At 52.6% G+C, this 20,122-nt stretch overlaps 2 protein-coding genes across 2 annotated transcripts in view; both read left to right on the top strand.

Annotated features, from left to right (window-relative positions):
- LOC137457937 (zinc finger protein 252-like) overlaps positions 1-20,122 on the top strand; it is a gene marked incomplete at its 5' end in the record, with an annotated part of 104,501 nt that overhangs the window by 3,193 nt on the left and 81,186 nt on the right. The window lies entirely within an intron of this gene.
- On the top strand, positions 1,871-9,132 carry LOC137457948 (olfactory receptor 14A16-like). Its single transcript, XM_068169698.1, has 2 exons — positions 1,871-1,885; positions 8,191-9,132. The coding sequence occupies exon 2, from the start codon at positions 8,200-8,202 to the stop codon at positions 9,130-9,132; it is 933 nt and encodes a 310-aa protein (XP_068025799.1). The 5' UTR covers positions 1,871-1,885; positions 8,191-8,199.

Below are 20,122 nucleotides of genomic sequence, written 5' to 3' on the forward strand. Positions count from 1 at the left end.
ATGGTTTCCTCCCGTGGCGATGGCTCATGCGGCAGTTGACCCCACGCTCCACGGCACTGCCCCCAGCCGGGCAACAGTGGCAATGTGCAGCGAGGCCTTCTGGAGCTGCTTCAAGTCCCGGGCGAGGCGGACCGTAGCGGCACAGAGACGCACGCAGGCATAGGCACGGACACCAGCGTGGGGGGCACTTGTTTACCAAACAACTCCTATTTACCATTTGCCCCAAAGAATACTGCTCCAGTCAGCACCCACTGCTAACACAATAATTAACCAATCAGCTGATACTTTGCCAAATGAGCATAAGCACACGCCGTAAACAGGGTAAACAAACATGTAGCCTGGGCCTTGTTTGCCACAGGGGTGGAAACATGCCCAGGCAGATTGTTGACCTGGACTCAGTGGTACCAAGGTCCCCCCGCCCAACTCCAGAAGGGAGGGGGGACAAAGGGGGTTTGAGTCACACACACAGAAGCATGTTCTGGTAATATTTGGGGCACAATCCTGGTCATAAGCACCATTCACTACGAGGGGCAGCTGATCCTGGCACAGGCTGCTTCTCTGACCCAGCTGCCATGCCAGTGGCACTGTCTGTAGGTCCAGAGACCTTCTCTTGCCTTTGAGCCCTCTGCACAGAGATGAGAAGAGCTTGAGAGGCATGGGCCAGGCCCAAGCACATTGCAGTGATTTCTGTCTCTCAGGAACTCCCAGGCTGACAACAGACTTTTCCCAAACCTTTCCCCAGCTGGGGAGGATTTTGCACTTGCTCAGGGCTGAAATTCCAAAGCACCAGAGGTGACCACCAGTCTAAGAATTTGCCCCTTCCCTCTCCCACCCCCTGCCACTCCTCAGTATCGAGTATCTGGGCAGATCTCACAGTGTTTTCCTAGGGAGTGTCCTGTATTGCTCTGGATGGAACCAGAGCAAGCTGCCCAGCAGTGGACAGCACAGCTCTGAGCCATTGCCCTAAGCTAACACCCAGCACCATCAGCAGCACAAACAGGACTGAAACTCATCAGCCCCCCGAAAGCAAATCCATCAACACAGCAAGTGCCGCGTCCTGCATCTGGGTCGAGGCAATCCCAGGCACAAATGCAGGCTGGGCAGTGACTGGCTGGAAAGCAGCCCTGAGGAGAGAGACTTGGGGGTGCTGGTGGACAAGAAGCTCAACAGGAGCTCTCAGTGTGCACTTGCAGCCCGCAAAGCCAATCAGATCCTGGGCTGCATCAGGAGAAGTGTGGCTAGCAGGTCGAGGGAGGTGATCCTCCCCCTCTGCTCAGCTCTGGGGAGACCCCACCTGGAGTACTGTGTCCAGTTCTGGAGCCCCTATGACAAGAGGGATGTGGAGGTGCTGGAAGGTGTCCAGAGAAGGGCCACAAGGATGATCAGAGGGCTGGAGCACCTCTCCTATGAGGACAGACTGAAGGAGTTGGGGCTGTTCAGTCTGCAGAAGAGAAGGCTCCCAGGTGACCTAATTGTGGCCTTCAAGTATCTGAAGGGGGCCTACAGGAAGGCTGGGGAAGGACTTCTCAGGATCTCAGGTAGTGATAGGACTAGGGGGAATGGAATGAAGCTGGAGGTGGGGAGATTCAGGCTAGATGTGAGGAGGAAGTTCTTCCCCATGAGAGTGGTGAAACCCTGGAATGGGTTGTCCAGGGAGGTGGTCGAGGCCCCGTCCCTGGAGGTGTTTAAGAGCAGGCTGGATGAGGCTCTGTCCAGCCTGATCCAGTGTGGGGTGTCCCTGCCCATGGCAGGCGGGTTGGATGCTCCTTGTGGTCCCTTCCAACCCTGAATGATACTATGATAGTGAACACACCACACCTGTTGAAGTGGAACTTCCTGTGCTGCAGTTTCCATCCATTGCCCCTTATCCTCTCCCAGGGCTCAAGTGAGCAGAGGCTGTCCCTGCCTCTTGCTTCCTCACCCCCAGCTCTCACATATTGATAGGCATTGATCAGATGCCATCTCAGACTTCTCTTCTGCAGACTAAACAGCCCCTGGACTCTCATCCTATCCTCATCAGGCAGTACTCCAGTCCCTTGAGCATCCTCACAGCCTCTGCAGCACATCCCTGTCCCTTTTGAACCCAGAACTGGATGTAATATTCCAGGTGGGGCCTCACCAGGGCAGAGTAGAGGGGGAGGAGAACCTCCCTGGATCTGCTGGCCACACTCTTCCAAATGCACCCCAGGACCCCACTGGCCTTCCTGGCCGCAAGGGCACACTGCTGCCCATGCAGAACTTGCTGCCCACCAGAACTCCCAGGTCCTCCATGGGGCTGCTCTCTAACTATTTGTTCCCTTGAGTGTTGTAGGGTTCACATTGCTCTGGACATTGCATGGTGCAGATCACCTCCAGAGAATTTGAGGCTCCCCAGAAATTGCCAGTGGGTTCCTCTTAATCACATGGATCCTGTCCCAGCAGGCACTAGTGCAGGAGAAGGAACAGCAGGCTGAAGAGAAGGAGAAAGGGAACTGAAAATCTCATCACCTGAATCTAGAAAGAAAGCCCTTGGTAGCAAATGTCCATTCTGGATTGACATAGAACACAACACAGAGAGCTGATGAGAGCAACTGCTGGGGGTGCACCAACTGCCCTGAGAACCCTAAGGAAGGGCTGGAGGGGGGAGGGCATTCACTGGAATTCCAATACCTGATAATACCTCTTGGACATCCTGAGAATCACAGAATTGTCAGGGTTGGAAGGGACCTCAAGGATCATTCAGTTCCAAGGCCCCTGCCATGGGCAGGGATACCTCACACCAGAGCAGGCTGCTCACAGCCACATCCAGCCTGGCCTTCAAAGCCTCCAGGGATGACTTCCACCACCTGCCTGGGCAACCTGTGCCAGTGTCTCTCCACCCTCATGGGGAAGAACTTCTTCCTAACATCCAATCTGAATCTCCCCACTTCTAGTTTTGCTCCATTTCCCCCCAGTCCTATCCCTACCCAACACCTTAAAAAGTCCTTCCCCTGCTTTCTTATAGCCTCCTTCAGGTACTGGAAGGCCACAAGGAGGAATCCTCGGAGCCTTCTCCTCTCCAGACTGAACAGCCCCAACTCCTTCAGTCTTTCCTCATAGCAGAGCATCTCCAGTCCTCTGCTCATCCTCATGGCCCTTCTCTGGACACCTTCCAGCACATCCAGGTCCTTCTTGTAATAGATGCTCCAGAACAGGACAGAAAGCTCCAGGTGTGGTCTCATCAGGGTGGAGCAGAGTGGGAGAATCACCTCCCTGGCCCTGCTGGCCACATTTCTCTTGCTGCAGCCCAGGATACAATTGGCTCTCTGGGCTGCAAGTGCACACTGGTGGCTCCTGTTGAGCTTGTGGATGAACACTTCCCTTAAGGATAATCCAGAATTAGAACCACAGTATGGGGATGGAAGGGGCTCCTGATCCAGAGAAGAGAGATTCCAAATGTGTCCAGAGATGCAACCTAACTGATTAGCAAACATTGACTGCCTGAAGTCAAGGCACCTCTGTGGGAAAAACACTCAGGGTGTGCATCCATCCAGGCTGTCGCCATCCCGTAATAAGGAACAAACACACAGGGTGGGCAGCACCAGGAGGAAAGGGAAAGTCTTGGAGATGTGGCAGTAAAGGCAGGGAAAGATTAACCCTCAGCTGGTCAGGAATCTGTGCCCCTGGGGCAGTGCTCCCAAATACAACTGTGGCTGATCAGTGAGAGACTCCAAGTTGGGTCCAAGGAGATGTGAAATGGCACAAATGAAACAATGCTGCAAAGGAAAGGGCCTCTGCTTGGCACAGCTTGGCCTGATGCTTTCTGCCTTGCTCAGGAGAAAGTGAAGCAGAAAAGGCCATGGTGAAGATCTCTGCTCTCCCAGTCCTCTGGACTAGGACTGCTGCTGCAGGATCAGCTTCCCAGGGAGGAATGAAACAGGTTGCAGAAAGAGCTGCTCAGGAGGGAATGGCTCCAGGCATGGTCTTTGCTTCAGAAGGAGTAGTGGGCACAGCACTGAACACAAGCTGTTGTGTTTCCATGGATCAGAGAGGAAGGAGATCCATAGACATGGGTGAGAGATGGGAACAAAGCAGGATTGTGCAGGAAGGAGGAGCCAGCACAAGTTCTGCACCATGAGGGTAGTGGAACACTGGAACAGGTTGTCCAGGGAGGGGGTTGGGATGCCATCCCTGGAGATATTGAAGGTGAGGCTTGACAGGGCTCTGGGTAACCTGATCTAGTTGAGGATGTCCCTGGGAAGGTTGGACAAGATAACATTTGGCGGTCCCTTCCAGCCCAGCCCATTCTATGATCAATGAGATATGGGAACCAAGCAGATTCTGCATGAAGTGCAAAAGGAAGACACCACCTGGGGCTTCTCAGAGCTCTGGGCCTGGCTACGGTTGTGGATTCCTGCCTTGGGCTTCAGTCTCAAGAAGTTGGTTGGAGCAATAACCCTGAGCTTGTTCCCCTTTGCTTGCATGACTGTTATAGTGCAGGGCATGTGTGAGTGCTGGTCTGCTTGAGGGAGCAGAACAGGGGACAGCAAGGACCTCTCTGGGAAGAGCTGGGGCAAAGGTCACCTTCAAGAGCAGGCCCTAAGCCTCTGTATTCTCCTAAGCTCCCATTGCAAGGACCCGGCCTAAGGCCTGTCTGCATTTCATAGAGCAATACTGAGCAAGACTTTCCTGAGGTTCTTTTCCCTTCTTTCTGTTGCCTTTTTGAGACTCTTGAGTTTCTCATTCCTTCATCTGGGCAGGAGATGTTCTCCTCACCTTTCACTACATGTTTTGGAATCTCTTGGGTTTGTCACCAGACATTGGTTTGGTCAAACAGCTCTGTTCAAACTTTTCTCTTCACCTTGTAATCACAGAAACACAGAATCAGCCAGGATGGAAAAGACCTCAGAGATCATCAAGTCCAACCTACCACCAAACACCCCTGACAGCTAAACCATGGCTCCAAGTGCCACATCCAATCTTTTTGTGAACATCTCCAGGGACAGTGACTCCACCACCTCCCTGGGCAGCACATTCCAGTGGCCAATTCCTCTTTCTTGGAAGAACTTTCTCCTCACCTCCAGCCTAAACTTCCCCTGGTGAACCCAATTATTAACTATTAATAGCAACCACAACAGGACTCCTTTCCAGTACAGATTCTGCTCACTCCCAGAAAAGGCTACACCACCTGAAGCGCTCCAACACCTCTTCTGGGACTCCTCCCAGTATAATCTAAATCCCCTTTCCCACTCCCTGACAGGCTAAGCCCCATCCCAGTTCACACTGTCTGTGTGTTCTTTGGAGCTCGATGCTCTGGTGTGTCCTATTCCCAGTCAGAAAGGCATTGAGCCCCTCAGCTTAAGAAGGACATTGAGACGCTTGAGAGTGTCCAGAGAAGGGCAACAAGGCTGGGGAGAGGCCTTGAGCACAGCCCTATGAGGAGAGGCTGAGGGAGCTGGGTTGTTTAGCCTGGAGAAGAGGAGGCTCAGGGGAGACCTCATTGCCCTCTACAACTACATGAAGGGTGGTTGTAGCCCGGAGGGGTTTGGTCTTTTCTCTCAGGCAACCAGCACCAGAACAAGAGGACACAGTCTCAAGCTGTACCAGGGGAAGTTTAGGCTCGAGGTAAAGAGAAAGTTCTTCACCAAGAGAGTCATTTGCCATTGGGATGTGCTGCCCATGGAGGTGGTGGAGTCACCATCCCTGGATGTGTTCAAGATGGGACTGGATGTGGCACTCGGTGCCATGGTCTAGTCATGAGGTCTTGGGTGAGAGGTTGGACTTGATGATTTTTGAGATCTCTTCCAACCTTGGTGATACTGTGATACTGTGATTCCATGTGCCCTGGGATAGAGTAAACTCTTCACACAGTGAAGAAGACCAACTGCAGCTGGGCTGTGGCAGGAGGAGTGTGGCCACCCAGACACAAGAACTTTTCTCACCTGCACTCAGCACTGCTGTGGCCAAATCTGGATTCTTGGTGTCAGAGTGTGGGGTTCTGCAGTCTTATGGAGAAGGGAAGAACTGGGGAGGCTGCAGAGGAGATCTGCCAGGATGGGATTTCACATCTCTCTGGAGAGGCTGAGGGGCCTGGGCTGCTTCAGCCTGCTGAATGGAGGCTCAGGGCACTGCCAGAGCAGTGTGCACATGGCTGAAGGGTGGTTTCAGAGAGGATGGAGCTCTCCTGGGGTGTGGGAAGAGACCAAAACCTCCACACAGTGCAGCTTGGAAGGTTCAGAGTGGAGATGAGGCTAAAGAAATGTCCCTCAAAGGGCAGAGCAGCTATGCATGAGGCCATCCAGAGGTGTCAGGAAATAGCGAAGAGATATGAGACAGCTCAGGGTAGGGATGGAAATGGCAGGGGGAGAGCTGGGAGGGGAAGAAAGATTGGTGTCAGCAGCCTGAAGGGAAAGAGCTGCAGGCATGGGACAGTGTAGGACAGGGTGCAGTAGGGGTGGCCAAGGGTTCTATCAAGGCTGAGAGGACCAACAGTACGAAGGCCTTTTTCCCCTTGGCTCTGGCACTTGCCTCTGCCACCAAGGCCTGTGAGGAGAAACTTGGCTTTGAGGCTTTGAGGTTCTTCTATTCCAAGGGCAGTGGTCAGGGCTTGGCCTTTCTGCTGCCTAGACCAAAGGCAAGTTTTTCTCCCTTGTACTTTGCCTTTGTCTCCCTGCAATCCTGGCCTCTAACAAGCTGCTCTAACGAGTCCCTGGGGAGCCTTTGTCAGTAACAAGCCTCAGTGAGGCCAATCAGTGCTTCAAGGTACTTTGGAGTTTGCTTCTGACTTGGACTTCTTGAGAGGCTTCTTGGCAGTGCCTTGGCAGAGTCTCCTGGCAGTACCTGAGCATCATGTAATCAGCCCCAAATACTCCATGGGGCTCATTAAATACTGCTGAACCTCTCATTATTGCCAAGGTTTCTGCAGCTAATTGGAGAGGTTTTTATTGCACAAAGCATCTGATAAAAAGTACTTTTAAAGGTACATTTCATTCCTTTTCAGCAGGAGTTGTCTCTTTGCAATCAAACCACAGCAAAACCTGACAAGGTCCTACCCTGCTCACAGCTCACCCTCACTCCCCACTGCATCCAGCAGAGCCCAGAGCCACAGGTGAGGGACAGGATCTGCCTTGCAGAGGCTGGGGGTCAGGGCTTGGCCCTTTGGATCAAGGAAATCCCTCCAGGTTTCCTCAGCAGCAGAGACACCTTGAGCTGCTTGTCCTGACCTGTCAGCACTGCCTCAGTTCTCTGCTCTCACCACAGCCTGGAGATGCTTCAGTGCCTTCAGTGATGTTTCCCTTGCATCCACTCTGTCCTGCTCTAACCAGACCCTGGGGACCCTTTCCCAGTATGCTTCACTGGGACCCATTAACAGTAGAAGAAACTTCAGAGTTTGAATCTGACTGACTTCTGGAGAGGTTTCATCAGCTTCTCAGTCTCTGAGGTTCATGGACTTGGCACCAAAGCCATCAGAGGGATCCTTTAAATGCCTTGGGTTGGTCCTCTTGTGCTGAGCTGGGTGAGGCCCCTGGGGTGGAGTAAGCTGCTGGCAAGCAGGCAGCACTGCAGAGACAGCTCTGTCCAGGAGCATCTTCTCTGCACAGCACAGGAGGGCTGAGGACACTGCCAGAGGATCTCAGGGAGATGCAGTAGGCAGAGAGAGCTTCAAGCTGGACAGGACTGGGATAATGATTGAGAGCTTTCTGGAGGAGAAGTCACTGCAGTCACTGATACAGTGAGGCTGTGGGTGCAGGACACTGCAGCTGTAGCACCTGGAAGCATCTCCATCTCAGCAGCTGATGCTCAGCTGAAGGCTCCTGGAGTGTGCACACAGAAGGAGGACCAAAGCCCTTCAGTTCCATCCTGTGAGCTGCAGTGAGCAGAGCTGGGTAAGGAGAAGGCTTCACCCCCAGCCCCTCTTCCTTTATCTCTTCCCTTCACTGTCTCTGCAGCACTGCAGAGCTGGTCCCTGTTTCTCCACCTCACCATGAGATTCTTGTTCCCTGGGATTGGGCTGTTGGTCACTTTCTGTTCTGACTCCAGAGGAATCTTCATGACAATTCTGGGTCCCTGCTGTGTTTGAAGCTGTGATGAACTCTGCCATGGGTTTGTAGTGATGGGACTAAGCTGATCCATTCCTCATGCAGCTCAGGAAGGGAGATTGAAATGAGGCTGAGAGAAGTGTGCCCTAAACTGTCACTGCCTTTCCCTCCTTGCACAGGTCTCCATGGCCAGAGGCAGCAGATGGCCAACAGCAGCTCCATCACCCACTTCCTCCTCCTGCCATTCCCAGGCACAAGGCAGCTGCAGCTCCTGCACTTCTGCCTCTTCCTGGCCATCTACCTGGCTGCCCTGCTGGGCAATGGCCTCATCATCACCACCATAGCCTGGCACCACCACCTCCACACCCCCATGTACTTCTTCCTCCTCAACCTTGCTGTGCTTGACCTGGGTACCATCTCCACCACCATGCCCAAGTCCATGGCTAACTCCCTATGGAACACCAGGGACATCTCCTATGCAGGATGTGCTGCTCAGGTCTTACTTGTGTTATTCTTGATGGACACAGAGTATTTTCTCCTCACCACCATGTCCTACGATCGCTACGTTGCCATCTGCAGACCCCTGCACTATGAGACCCTCCTGGGCAGCAGAGTTTGTCTCCACATGGCAGGAGCCGCCTGGGCCTGTGGGGCTCTCAATGCTCTGCTGCACACAGCCAATACATTTTCCCTGCCCCTCTGCCAGGGCAATGCTGTGGATCAGTTCTTCTGTGAAGTCCCCCAGATCCTCAAGCTCTCCTGCTCCACATCCTACCTCAGGGAACTTTGGCTTATTGTGGTCGGTGCCTGTTTATTCTTTGTCTGTTTTGTGTTCATTGTGGTGTCCTATGTGCAGATCTTCAGGGCAGTGCTGAGGATCCCCTCTCAGCAGGGACGCCACAAAGCCTTTGCCACCTGCCTGCCTCACCTGGCTGTGGTCTCCCTCTTTCTCAGCACTGCCATCTTTGCCTACCTGAAGCCTCCCTCCATCTCCTCCCCATCCCTGGATCTTGTGGTGTCAGTTCTGTACTCAGTGGTGCCTCCAGCAGTGAATCCTCTCATCTACAGCCTGAGGAACCAGGAGTTGAAGGCTGCCCTCAGCCAACTGATCCCTGGATGTTTTCAGAAGCAATAAACTCTTTGTCTTCTCCTGCAGAGCAGTTTTGATGTCACTCAATGCAGGCCCAGCCTGGCTGCTGGAGTTCTGGCTGCTGCTGGTGCTGTTCCCCTTAGGAGAATGTTGTTCCCACACAAATGTCTTTCTTCAGACCATTTCTGCTTCAGTGTTGTCCTGTCTGCTGTGACACAGAGGCTGCAGACATGAGGAACTGTGTTCCCTGTGTGATCAACACAATAAAGGACCCTGCAGGGAGTTGTTTGTCTGAATTCCTTCCTCCAAGGTTTCTGTGGAGCTGCAGGGCAGTGCCTGTGTGCAGAGGTGGAGGGGCAGGGTCCCAGCACAGCAGCAGTGCCAGCAAGACCCAGAGCTTGGGCTGTCCTCAGCTGTCCTTTCTTCCCTTCCACCCTCTCCTGCTGAGCCTCTGTGCTGGGGCAAGGCCTGAGTGCTCTGGCAGCTTGGGCACTGTGCTGCTGGGTGGCAGTGCTGGGACTGTAGGCAGGGAGAGGCCAGGGCTACTTGTGGGACAGAGCTGTGCTCCAGAGCAACACTGCCATCAGAACAGGAGGTCATCTTAGGCCTTCAAACCCTAAGCCACTCCCATTACAGACTGCACCTCCTCAGAGTTCATATTGGATACCCTCACCCCCTTCCATTATAGACTCAGTCCAAACATGGTTCCTTTAACCCCTTCCCAGTACAGATGTGGCCTCATCCCAGTCCAAACTGGATCCTACTGTCCTCTAGCACTGCAGCCTGGGTCCCATCCCAGCACAGAATTTATCCTGTCTCCTTTCCCAGTACTGAATGCATCCATCCCAGTACAAACTTCACACCCTCATGCCCTCCCAGTACAGTCCGGGCTCTGTTCCAGTACAAACCGGATCCCTTTCATCCCTCCAGGTACACATTAGGCCTTGTCCCAATAAAAAGTGAATCCCCTTATGCCCTTACAGTGCTGCCTGGGCCCTGTTCCAGTACAAGCTGTGTTCCCTGGGCACATTCCAGGACAGTCTGGTCCCCACATAGTACAGTTGGGAACCATTTATCCCCTCCCAGTACAGACCTGGTCACATCTCAGTACAAGCTGCATTTCCTGAACCCTTCCCAGCTCAGATGTGCTCTTATCCCAATACAAATTGCATCTCTTTGCCATCTCCCATAGAGTTTCCTGTGCCACTACAAAGTGCATCCCTTGGACCCCTTCCCAGTTCCTAATGCATCCCTCCACATGTTAACTGTGTACTCTGGTTCCAATCCAGTACAGACTGGGCCCACTCCCAGTACAAACTGCATCTCCTGACTCCCTCCCAGTACAGACTAGGCCCTGTCCAAGACAAACTGGTGCCCTGATCCCAGCCCAGTGTAGTCCAAGACCTATCCCAGAGGAAATAGATCCCATGGCATCACCCAGTACAGACTGGGGACCTGCCCAGTGCAAACTGCATCTCCTGATCTCCTCCCAGTACAGACAGGGTCTCATCCCACAGCAAAGTTGAAGCTCTGACCCCCTCCAAGTACCAAGTGCTTCGCTCCCACTGCAAACCAGAGAGCAGGACTCCTTCCCAGGACAGACTGTGCCTGCTTCCAGGAAAAGCTGCACCACCTGAACCCCTCCCAGGACAAGACTGGAACCACTGTATACCTTAACCATGCCCCAGGCAGACTGGGAACCATCCCAGTACAACCTCAGTCCCCTGGACACATCCCAATACAGTCTGGGACTCATCCCAGTACATATTGAGGTCCTTAATATCCTCCCACCACAGGCTGGGCCCTGTTACAGTCACAACTCCATACCCTAATCACACCAGAGTCCAGTCTGGGCCATCTCCCATTTCAAAGTGGGTTTCATTAACATCTCCAAGTACAGCCCAGACCTTGTCCCAGTAAAAACTGATTCCACTCATCCCATGCTGTGCTGTTTAATACTTTTATCAGTGCTATAGACAGAGGGATGGAGACACCATCAGCAAGTGTGCAGATGGCACCAAGCTGAGTGGTGCTGTTGAGATGCCAGAGGGACAGGATGGCATCCAGAGGGATCTGGACAGGCTGGAGAGGTGGTGCCCAGGTGACCCTCATGAGGTTCACCAAGAGCAAGAGCAGGGTCCTGCAGCTGGGCTGGAACAATCCTCACTATCAATACAGGCTGGGAGAGGAGGTGTTAGAAAGCAGCCCTGAAAAGAAGGTCTTGGGGGTGCTGGTGGGGGAGAAGCTGGACAGGAACAGGCAGTGTGAGCTTGCATCTCAGAAGGCCAATGGGAGCCTGGGCTGTATGCTAAGCAGCATGGCCAGAAATGGAGAGAGAGGATCCTGCCACTTTGCTCTGGTAAGACCTCCCCTGAAGCCCTCAACACATGAAGGACATGGAGCTGATGGAGCAGATCCACAGGAGGGACACAGAAATGATCAGGGGCTTGCAGCAGCTCTGCTATGAGGACAGGCTGAGGGAACTGGGGGTGTTCAGCCTGGAGAAGAGGAGGCTCTGGGGAGACCTAATAGCAGCCTTCTAGTACCTGAATAGGGATACAAGAAGGATGGAGAGGGACTGTTTGCAGAGGCCTGCAGGGACAGGATGAGAGGCAATGGCATCAAACTAGAGAAAAGTAGATTCAAACTGGATATGAGGAAGAACTCCTTCACTATGAGGGTGGTGGAACACTGGAACAGGTGTCCCAGGGAGGTGATTGAGGCCTCTTCCTGGAGATATTCAAGGTGAGGCTCCCAGTTCAGACTTCCTGTGCTCTGACCCTCACCTGCATCCCCTCCCACCCCTGAATGACCGTGTTTGGCACCTGGCACAGGGCAGGGGCTGGGAGCTGCCAGAGGAAGAGGAGTAGGAGGTGAACTGTGGCTTAGAAGGTCATGGACACCAGGAGCAGATGGGTGGCAATGCCATGGGCAGCTCAGCTCTGCCTCAGGATCTCCTGCACAGCAGCAGGCACGAGGATGGACAGGGGCTGGGAGGTCACTGCTGGCTCAGCAGCTGAGAGGGCAGCAGCAGGGAGAGGGCAGGAAAGGGACTGGGAGGTCACTTCTTGCTGCAGCAGCTGAGAGGGCAGCCCCTGGCTCCTGGCTGGCCTATGTGCTTTTGGCCTCCCAGCTGCCAGAGTCCCCAGCAGGCCAGCAGAAGGCATGTGGTGGACAAGGGACTTGTGTGACTCCCTGTCCCTAAGCATCTGGCAGCCCCTGCAGGAATAGCCTTGGAGCTGGTTTGTCACCTCCCTGCCACCTGAGGGCCTGATGGGACAGCAGCAGGGACAGGGCTTGGCTGTGGCTGCTGGAGAAGCTGAAAGGCAGCAGCAGGGACCTGCCTTGGCAGGCCAGGGAAAGGTTTCTTGTGCCTGTGAGCTGCCAGGCCACATGCAGACTGAGGCCTTGTGCCAGCATTGGGACATCAGGGATGGCTGAGAAGCTCCTAGGGCAGGAGGAGGCACATGGTCAGGAGGTGAGTGTGAGGTCACTGCAAATTCCAATCCCTTTGTATCATTGGCCAGCAGCAGGCCCAGAGCTAGGCTGGGGACTGTGCCATCCTTTGTGCCTGCCAAGCAGAAAGGCAGCAGCAGGGAGGTGCCTTGGCTGTTGCTTTGGAGATGGAGACTCTGCTCAGTGCCCAGGCAGAAAAGCCTGGGCACTGGCCTGGGATGGAGCAGAGGCTCAGCAGAGTGTAGAAGGCCAAGTGCAGCTGGGCTGTGGTAGGAGGAGTGTGGCCACCCAGACACAGAGGTTGTCCTCCCCATGCACTCAGCACTGCTGTGACCACATCTGCAATATTGGTGTCTGGCTGTGGAGTTCCTTAGTCTGGAGGAATGGAGAGGTACTGTGGAACCTACCTAGGAGATCTGCCTGGATGGAGTTTGGAGTCTCTATCTAGAACCCCAAGCTGCTGAGCTTCTTTAGCCTGGTGAAGGGAAGGCTCAGGGGTGATGTGCACCTGCTTGAAGGGGGGTGTCAGGTGATGGAGCTTTTTTTGGTTGTGGCCACAGAAGGAAGCCTTCAGAAAGTACAACTTAAAGGTTCAGAGTGGAGGCCAGGACAAAGAAATGTCACTCAAAGTGTAGAGCTGTGGTGCAAGTGGTGACCCAGAAGGAGTCTGGAGATCCTTTGTGTGTCAAGGAACAGGCAGCAAGAGTGGAGTGCCCTGAGTGAAGGTGTGGAAATGTCAGGGGGAGAGCTGGCTGAGGAAGCCAGATGGATGTCAACAGCCTGAAGGGAAAGAGCTTCATGCATTGGACAGGGTAGCACAGCCTGCAGGAGGGATGGCCAAGGGCTCTGGCAGGGATGAAAGGCTCAACAGGGACAAGGTCTTGATCCTGTTCCTTCTGGCAGCAGCTTCTGCCACCATGGCTGCTGAGAGGAAGTTTTAGTTGGAGGCTCTCAGGATCTGCCTTTCCAAGGCCTGAGGGTCAGAGCTTGGCCTTTCTCTTGCCTAAACCAAGGCCAGAGTTTGTTCAGCTGCACTTTGCCTTTGTCTGCCTTCAATCACGGCCTCCATTGAGCTTCTCTAACCACCCCTGGGAGGCTTTGTTGCTAACAGCCCTCAGTGAGGCCAATTAATACTTGAAGGAATTTTTGTTATGCTTCTGACTTCTTGAGCAGATTCCTTCAGTCTCCTCTCAGTGTGTGAGGCTCAGGCAATGATTCCCAAGTGTCCTAAGAGCTATTTGTGTCTCTGTAGTTTTCTTCAAGATTTCAAAGTGCTCCTCACAAAGCTCCTTTATTATTTATTTTTTTCAGCCACCAAATGACAGAGTGGATAAGGACAAGGCTGACCCTGACTGGCTGCAAGGGATCCTGGATTCAAATCTATTTCTATGGCTGTGCCTGGATGCAACCACAAAGCACACAAACACAGGGACAGAGCTGGCTGGGTCCAGTGCAAGATAGAAACCTTGACCCTGGTGACTGGAGCTCAGGGCACACACTCACAAAGCTTCAACATTCTCACAGGATGAGAACTCAGCCTGGAGAAGTCTGACTTGGTGCTGGCCCTTGGTGCGGGTTGTGCCTGAGAGATGTCTGAGTGGGGGAGATGCTGGACAAAGCTGCTGTGATCCAGGAGAGCTCCAAGACTCTGACTTTAGGGTCACTGTTTTTAGAGGGGGAGATCCTTGACTTTCATCAGGTGTTTCTCTTAGCTGGAGAACCTTGGATGCTGAATCATCCTGGGATCTTTTGCCACTTGCACAGACCCTGAAGCTTTTGACTTTCAGAGTTTTCTATCAGCTCCCTGTTGGCTGTGATCCGAGCACAGATGCACTGAGCTGGCAGGAGGTGACCAACCCCCAAGCCACAGGGACAGCAGTGCAAGGCTGGGAGAGCAAGGGTGCAGCACACCAAGGACACCTCTCAGTGCTCTGTTTCTCTCTGTCCTGATCCATCCCTGGCTTACCCTGGTCTAGTTCATGGCCTAGGAAAGGGGGAAGGGGGAATCCCACCAGGTCTTGAGTAGGTTCCCTATGACAGGGCAACTGTGCCAGCACAATCTGCTCTGTGGCTTGAGTGCATTTCTCTCAGCCAGAGAGTGGCTGTGTGGTTGCCTCTTGTCTCTGTGTCTCTCAACAGAGAATGTCATCATCCAATCAAAATGGGAAGGAAATTTGGTGGTTCCTTAGCCTGCAGAGTCCTTTTCAATGCCATTCAGTGACACAAATCACACAAGAAACACTGATGATGGGAAATGTCTGCAGCAGTGTGACTTGCTTGGCCATCCTCCTAACTCTAACTACAAACCAATGTGGAACAGCAAGCAGAGAGCAGAGCAGGCAGGAAAATCACAGTGGCTGTGACACCAGGGGCAGTGTCCCAGCTGCTGCTGGACACCATCCAAACAGCACTTCCCACCAGCAGTGCTCTCCACTCCTCTTGATTACTTTTAGCACTCAATGGATTTGTTCAGTGTCATGGTGGACTCTGGGCAGAGACTTTTGTCCTGCTTCTCCAGTTGTTGTAGCAGGCTGATGGAATCAGGGTGCTGGAGGAGTTGTTGGATTGTAGTGAAATTCTTTCCAATGGGTGCAGGTTGTAGCTAACCATACAACATGTGAGCAAAGACACATCCTGGTGAGGAGTTATTGGCACAGAGAATTTCCAATCACAGCCAATGATTACAGAGACATCACACAGACAGAAACTGAACTGATTGCTGTGGTGGTGTTCCAGAACTGTGATAAATATTGTGGTGCAGGCCCAGCTGGTTGCAGCACCATGAGCTGAGAGACAAACTAACAGAGCAGTTGAGAGCAGGACCAGGGCTGCAAGGGGAGCCAAGGGGCCCAGACCTGCAGAGCCTGTGGCTCCTTCTTCAGGTATAGGTGAATGTTACAATTCCCCTTTCCCACAGCCTATCCCCACTCAGCTCCCTGTTGCATCTTGATTTGAACAGGGGCTCTTCTCCCCACTTGCCTTTCCCAGCTGCTTCAAGGATGCAGCACTTGGTTCTTTTTCCCTCCCATCCTTTCTCATGTGATTTGGTTGCACATCTCATCACCTCCAGGGCCTCACACAGACAGGAAGGCCATCTCAATATTTCATTACCACTCCCTTTTTGGGTTCAAATTGATTGGTTCTATTGCAAACTATGTCATTGATCACCATGGATCTACAGGATGCAGCCCAGGCTCTGTTTGTCTCTCTGGGCTTCAAGTGCTCACTGTTGGCTCCTGTTGAGCTTCTCATCCACCAGCACCCCCAAGGCCTTTTCTTCATGGTTGCTCTCAAGCCAGTCCCTGCCCAGCCTATATCAGGATCCATGTACATGGTCTCTGTGCACAGAGTCCTGTGGGGTGCATGGGGATTGTTTTTAGGACTGTCCATGGAACCCCAAATACAAAACCCAATTATGGGTTTGGTCAGGGTGAAGTTACACCAGCAACCTGAATTTGGTTGGGCTGTTGTGTTACAATCTTTGTGCTCTGGGTTGGTAAAATGGGTGTAGAAGAGTCTCATTTAATTTGGTTCCTGGTGAATAGATCCATTGACTCCCTGCATCCAGTCTGTATTTGCTCTTCTGCCATGGATTGCAGTTGAGCCACCTGAGGAGAGCTGCCCCAGCCCCAGTCAGCTTTGCTGTACCTTTCATTTCCATGGAAAACAAGAGAGAGCTTAGCCTGCCTTGTTCTGTGGTGTTTCAGCACTTCCAGTGGATCCAAGCAGCACCTGGTCTCCAGGAGCTTTTGCTTGGGCCATGGTGAGTGTCCTTACTGCAAGAAGGAGGAAGAGAGGAATGGGCAAGTGGTGTACATCGTACACAGAGTTGCCACTGGTGTCTCCCCAACTGATCCATGCAGTGAGGACAGAGTCTGCCATCAGCACTGGCTTGGTCACAAATCCAAACCACAGCACCAGAGGAGCTGTTGTGAAGAAAATTAACTCCATCAAGGCTGAAAACAGGATGATCTCCCACTCACTCCATGCCCTTATGGGGTGAAGGCACATTATGCCCAGAATTATGCTCAGATATTGAAACCTGTCCCAGCACGTGAACAAGTTCCCCCTCCTTTCATGAGGGGAACAAAGGGAACAAAGTGGCACAGACCCCTGTGTGGCAATGCCAGCGACGAGCAGTGTGAGCAATCTGGCAGTGCAGGCCTAGAGCCTGACATGGTGGTAGGCCATGCTCAGCATAAATGCAGAGCCAGCTAGCAGTGGAGCAAAACAGTGCTGTGCCTGCAGCATGTAACTAAAACAAGACACTGGTAGCTAAAAACATGGAAAGTTATCTTGGAACAACAGGACATGTACCTGCATCAACAAACCTTGTGTGTCATTAGTAGTTGCACCAATAATCTATAATAGTGCAATGTGTGGTCACTCAGAGGGAACCAATGGAGCTATGCCAACAGGGCACGCCGAGTTTATATAAGTTGTAGCAGTTGCCTTGCTACGCACTTCTGCCTTTCCTGTCTCTTCTTCTTCTACACTTTACTGTGTTATACTCCCACCTCAGGCCTGCACCATCGGCCTGCAACACTGGAACGATAAAGGAGCAATACTCGATCATATTGGTCAGCCGTATTGATTCCAATCTCCGTCGTCTATAGTGCTGTGGTGCAAGAGGTGATCCAGAAGGAGTCTTGACAGCCCATGTCTGCCTTTGTGTGTCAAGGAACAGGAGCAAGAGTGAAGAGGCCTGAGTGAAGGTGTGGAAATGTGAGGGGGAGAGATGGCTGGGGAAGCCAGATGGATCTCAACAGCCTGAAGGGAAAGAGCTGCAGGCATGGGACAGTGTAGCACAGCCTGCAGGAGGGATGGCCAAGGGCTCTGGCAGGGCTGAAAGGCTCAACAGGGACAAGGTCTTGATCCTCTTCCTTCTGGCAGCAGCTTCTGCCACCATGGCTGCTGAGAGGAAGTTTTAGTTGGAGGCTCTCAGGATCTGCGTTTCCAAGGCCTGAAGGTCAGAGCTTGGCCTTTCTCTTTCAGAAACCAAGGCCAGGGTTTGTTCAGCTGCACTTTGCCTTTGTCTGCCTTCAATCATGACCTTCATTGAGCTTCTCTAACCACCCCTTGGAGGCTTTGTTGCTAATGGCCCTCAGTGAGGCCAATTAATACTTCAAGGCACTCTTTGTTTTTCTTCTGATTTCTTGAGCAGATTCCTTCAGTCTCCTCTCAGTGTGTGAGGCTCAGGCAATGATCCCCAAGTGCCCTAAGAGCTATTTGTGTCTTTGTGGTTTTCTTCAGGATTTCAAAGTGCTCCTCACAAAGCTCCTTTATTATTTATTTCATATCAGAGGTAGAATATTCTGTTAGCTTTCAGTTCAGAGCAGAGATGATAATTCCCCAAGTGACACTGACCCAGGCTGTCTCACCAGGACATCTGCACTTGCAGGGAAATCTGTCCTTCAGGTCTGACACTGAATGGACAACTTTGCTCCTCACCCTCCCCAGCCTCCCCATTGCTGTCCCTGCCCAATCCCAATCCCATCCAAGGCTTCCCAGGCATAGAAGCCTCTGGGTTTTGCCAATATCATGAGCACAGTGCCCATGGACAGTAGCTTTACTAGTACAGGTTGGGCTGTCTATATCTGTGGTAGGGATTCACTCCTCTGTCCATCAGGTCCATGGGCAGTAGCCATCACTAGTTCCATGGGACTAAATGTTTGAATTTTGGGGCTTCGATATATTCCTCATCAGCTGCTGACAGTAAAAACTGCTTGTGCCAACCATGAGCCCATCTGTGCCTTGAGCTATCAGCATGTCTTGTAAGAAGACCATTGGTCTGTTCAGCTACACCATTAGCCTGAGGATAATATGGGCTATGGAACATTCCTTTAATTCATTCTCCTTGCACCCAGTCTTGCACTGTGCTCACTGTGAAGTGTGATCCATTGGCACTTTGAACACACTCAGGCATAGGTAGAATGCTGAACCATTTCTCCAGAGTTTCAACCCTTTGAGCTCCTGTGGCAGTACTGAGAGCTGTGGCCATGGTTCATCCTGAAACCACTTCTGCTCCTACCAGGATATAACTTTTCCCAGGAGAGGTCTTCAAAGGGCCAACATAATCAATTTGCCAGGGGCTCCACAGAGTCTTCTTGTGTCTGGAGTGTTGAGTAGAGACTTGGTTTGGGTGGTTGGCCTTAAGCCTTACCCAACATTGTGGGTAAGATATAAGAATTGTTTCAAACTGACTATCCTTGAGGCTGACACTCAGAATAGAGGTTGGCCTTCCCTGGGTGGCCTCTTCTGATGTGCAGCCACTCAGCCAATCTTGCTCAATCTTTCCCTTCATTGTTCACCACAGGAATTTTTGCTGGGTGAGCTGCCTGCTGGTTTCATTTTGCAGCAGCTCTTCCCTTCTGTGCAGGGCCTTTGACCCATCCTACCTTTGAGGGTCTTGACTGACCTATTTCTCAGAACCATTGCCAGTCTCCAGCTCTCCAGATTGATTAGATTCCCCCTGACCCATCCATTCAGTGGCACCCTTGTAGGCTGCACAGGAATCAGTGTGAATAGCAGTGGCACCATTCTCTGCTGCCAGCATGAGTGCAAGGCAATGCTTCTACCTGTGCACCACCTTCCTCTGTCACAGTCTTCCCAGTACCAGGCTCCAGCACTGCAGCTTTCTGTTGCTATTTGCACCCCATACAGTGGGTGGATGCAGCTGTGAACCACACTCCTCCTGCATTTGAATCTGTGGTCGGCTCAGCTGCTGCCTTAGCTGGAGACAGTTCATAGGGCAGACCTAACAGCACTGTGTCTGCAGTCCCAGGCTGTGGTAGGTTGGAAACTTCTGCTGGAGCCTTTCTCATTTTCCAGTGACTGTCCAGTGAGCAGCATTCAAGCCAAGAGAGACAAGACAAAAAGACAACATCAGGAATCTGATCAAGATCCATTCCTGGCCAGCCCTGCAGCTTGCTTCTCATCAGGGGATCATTGTCTTCCTTCACCAGGCATGGGTGCAGGGCTCCTTGGCATGGAAGTATATCCCTCCCTCCCCACCCAGCCCTCCGCCACTGTGTGGGGGTCTCCTCGGGGTCTGAATTGAAACTGACACACCTCCCATTACAGACTGAATGCTTTTATCACCTCTCAGTACAGGCTGGATCCTAGGTTGCACTCCCAGTACAGCCTGGGCCCCTCCCATCCTCTCTACTCAGTCCCCTGCTCCAATGCAGTGGAGCTGAGCCAAGCCCTCACCTCACCCCTTACAGCTCAGCCCCTCCCAAACCCACTCCTGACACTGACTCTGCCCCCATTGCTCATCCTGCCTCCAGCCTTTACCCTTGGCATTGACCCTTGGGTGTTAACCCCAGGCCTCAACCCAGCCACAACCTAAACTCTGCCTCTCAGAACTGGCCCTCACCTCAGCCCTTCCCAGAACACTCAGCAGGACATCTGAAGGAAGGAGACTTCTTAACTTTCTCACTAACTGTTAGAAACTCTCCCACTGGTTCAGAGCTTAGCTTTCTGACATCAAGAAAGTAAACCTGGAGCTTGGGAGAGCAAATGGAGATAGAGCAGCAGATGGCAGCTCTAGACAGAGAAAAATAAGCCTGAGTCTGGA

This window comes from Melanerpes formicivorus, unplaced genomic scaffold, assembly GCF_026170545.1.
Source record: "Melanerpes formicivorus ecotype bairdi unplaced genomic scaffold, bMelFor1.0.p_v2 SCAF_212, whole genome shotgun sequence".
Classification (NCBI taxonomy): Eukaryota; Metazoa; Chordata; class Aves; order Piciformes; family Picidae; genus Melanerpes; species Melanerpes formicivorus.

Coding starts and splice junctions, on each gene's coding strand:
- LOC137457948 (XM_068169698.1), top strand. CDS start 8,200: ATGGCCAACAGCAGCTCCATCACCCACTTCCTCCTCCTGCCATTCCCA.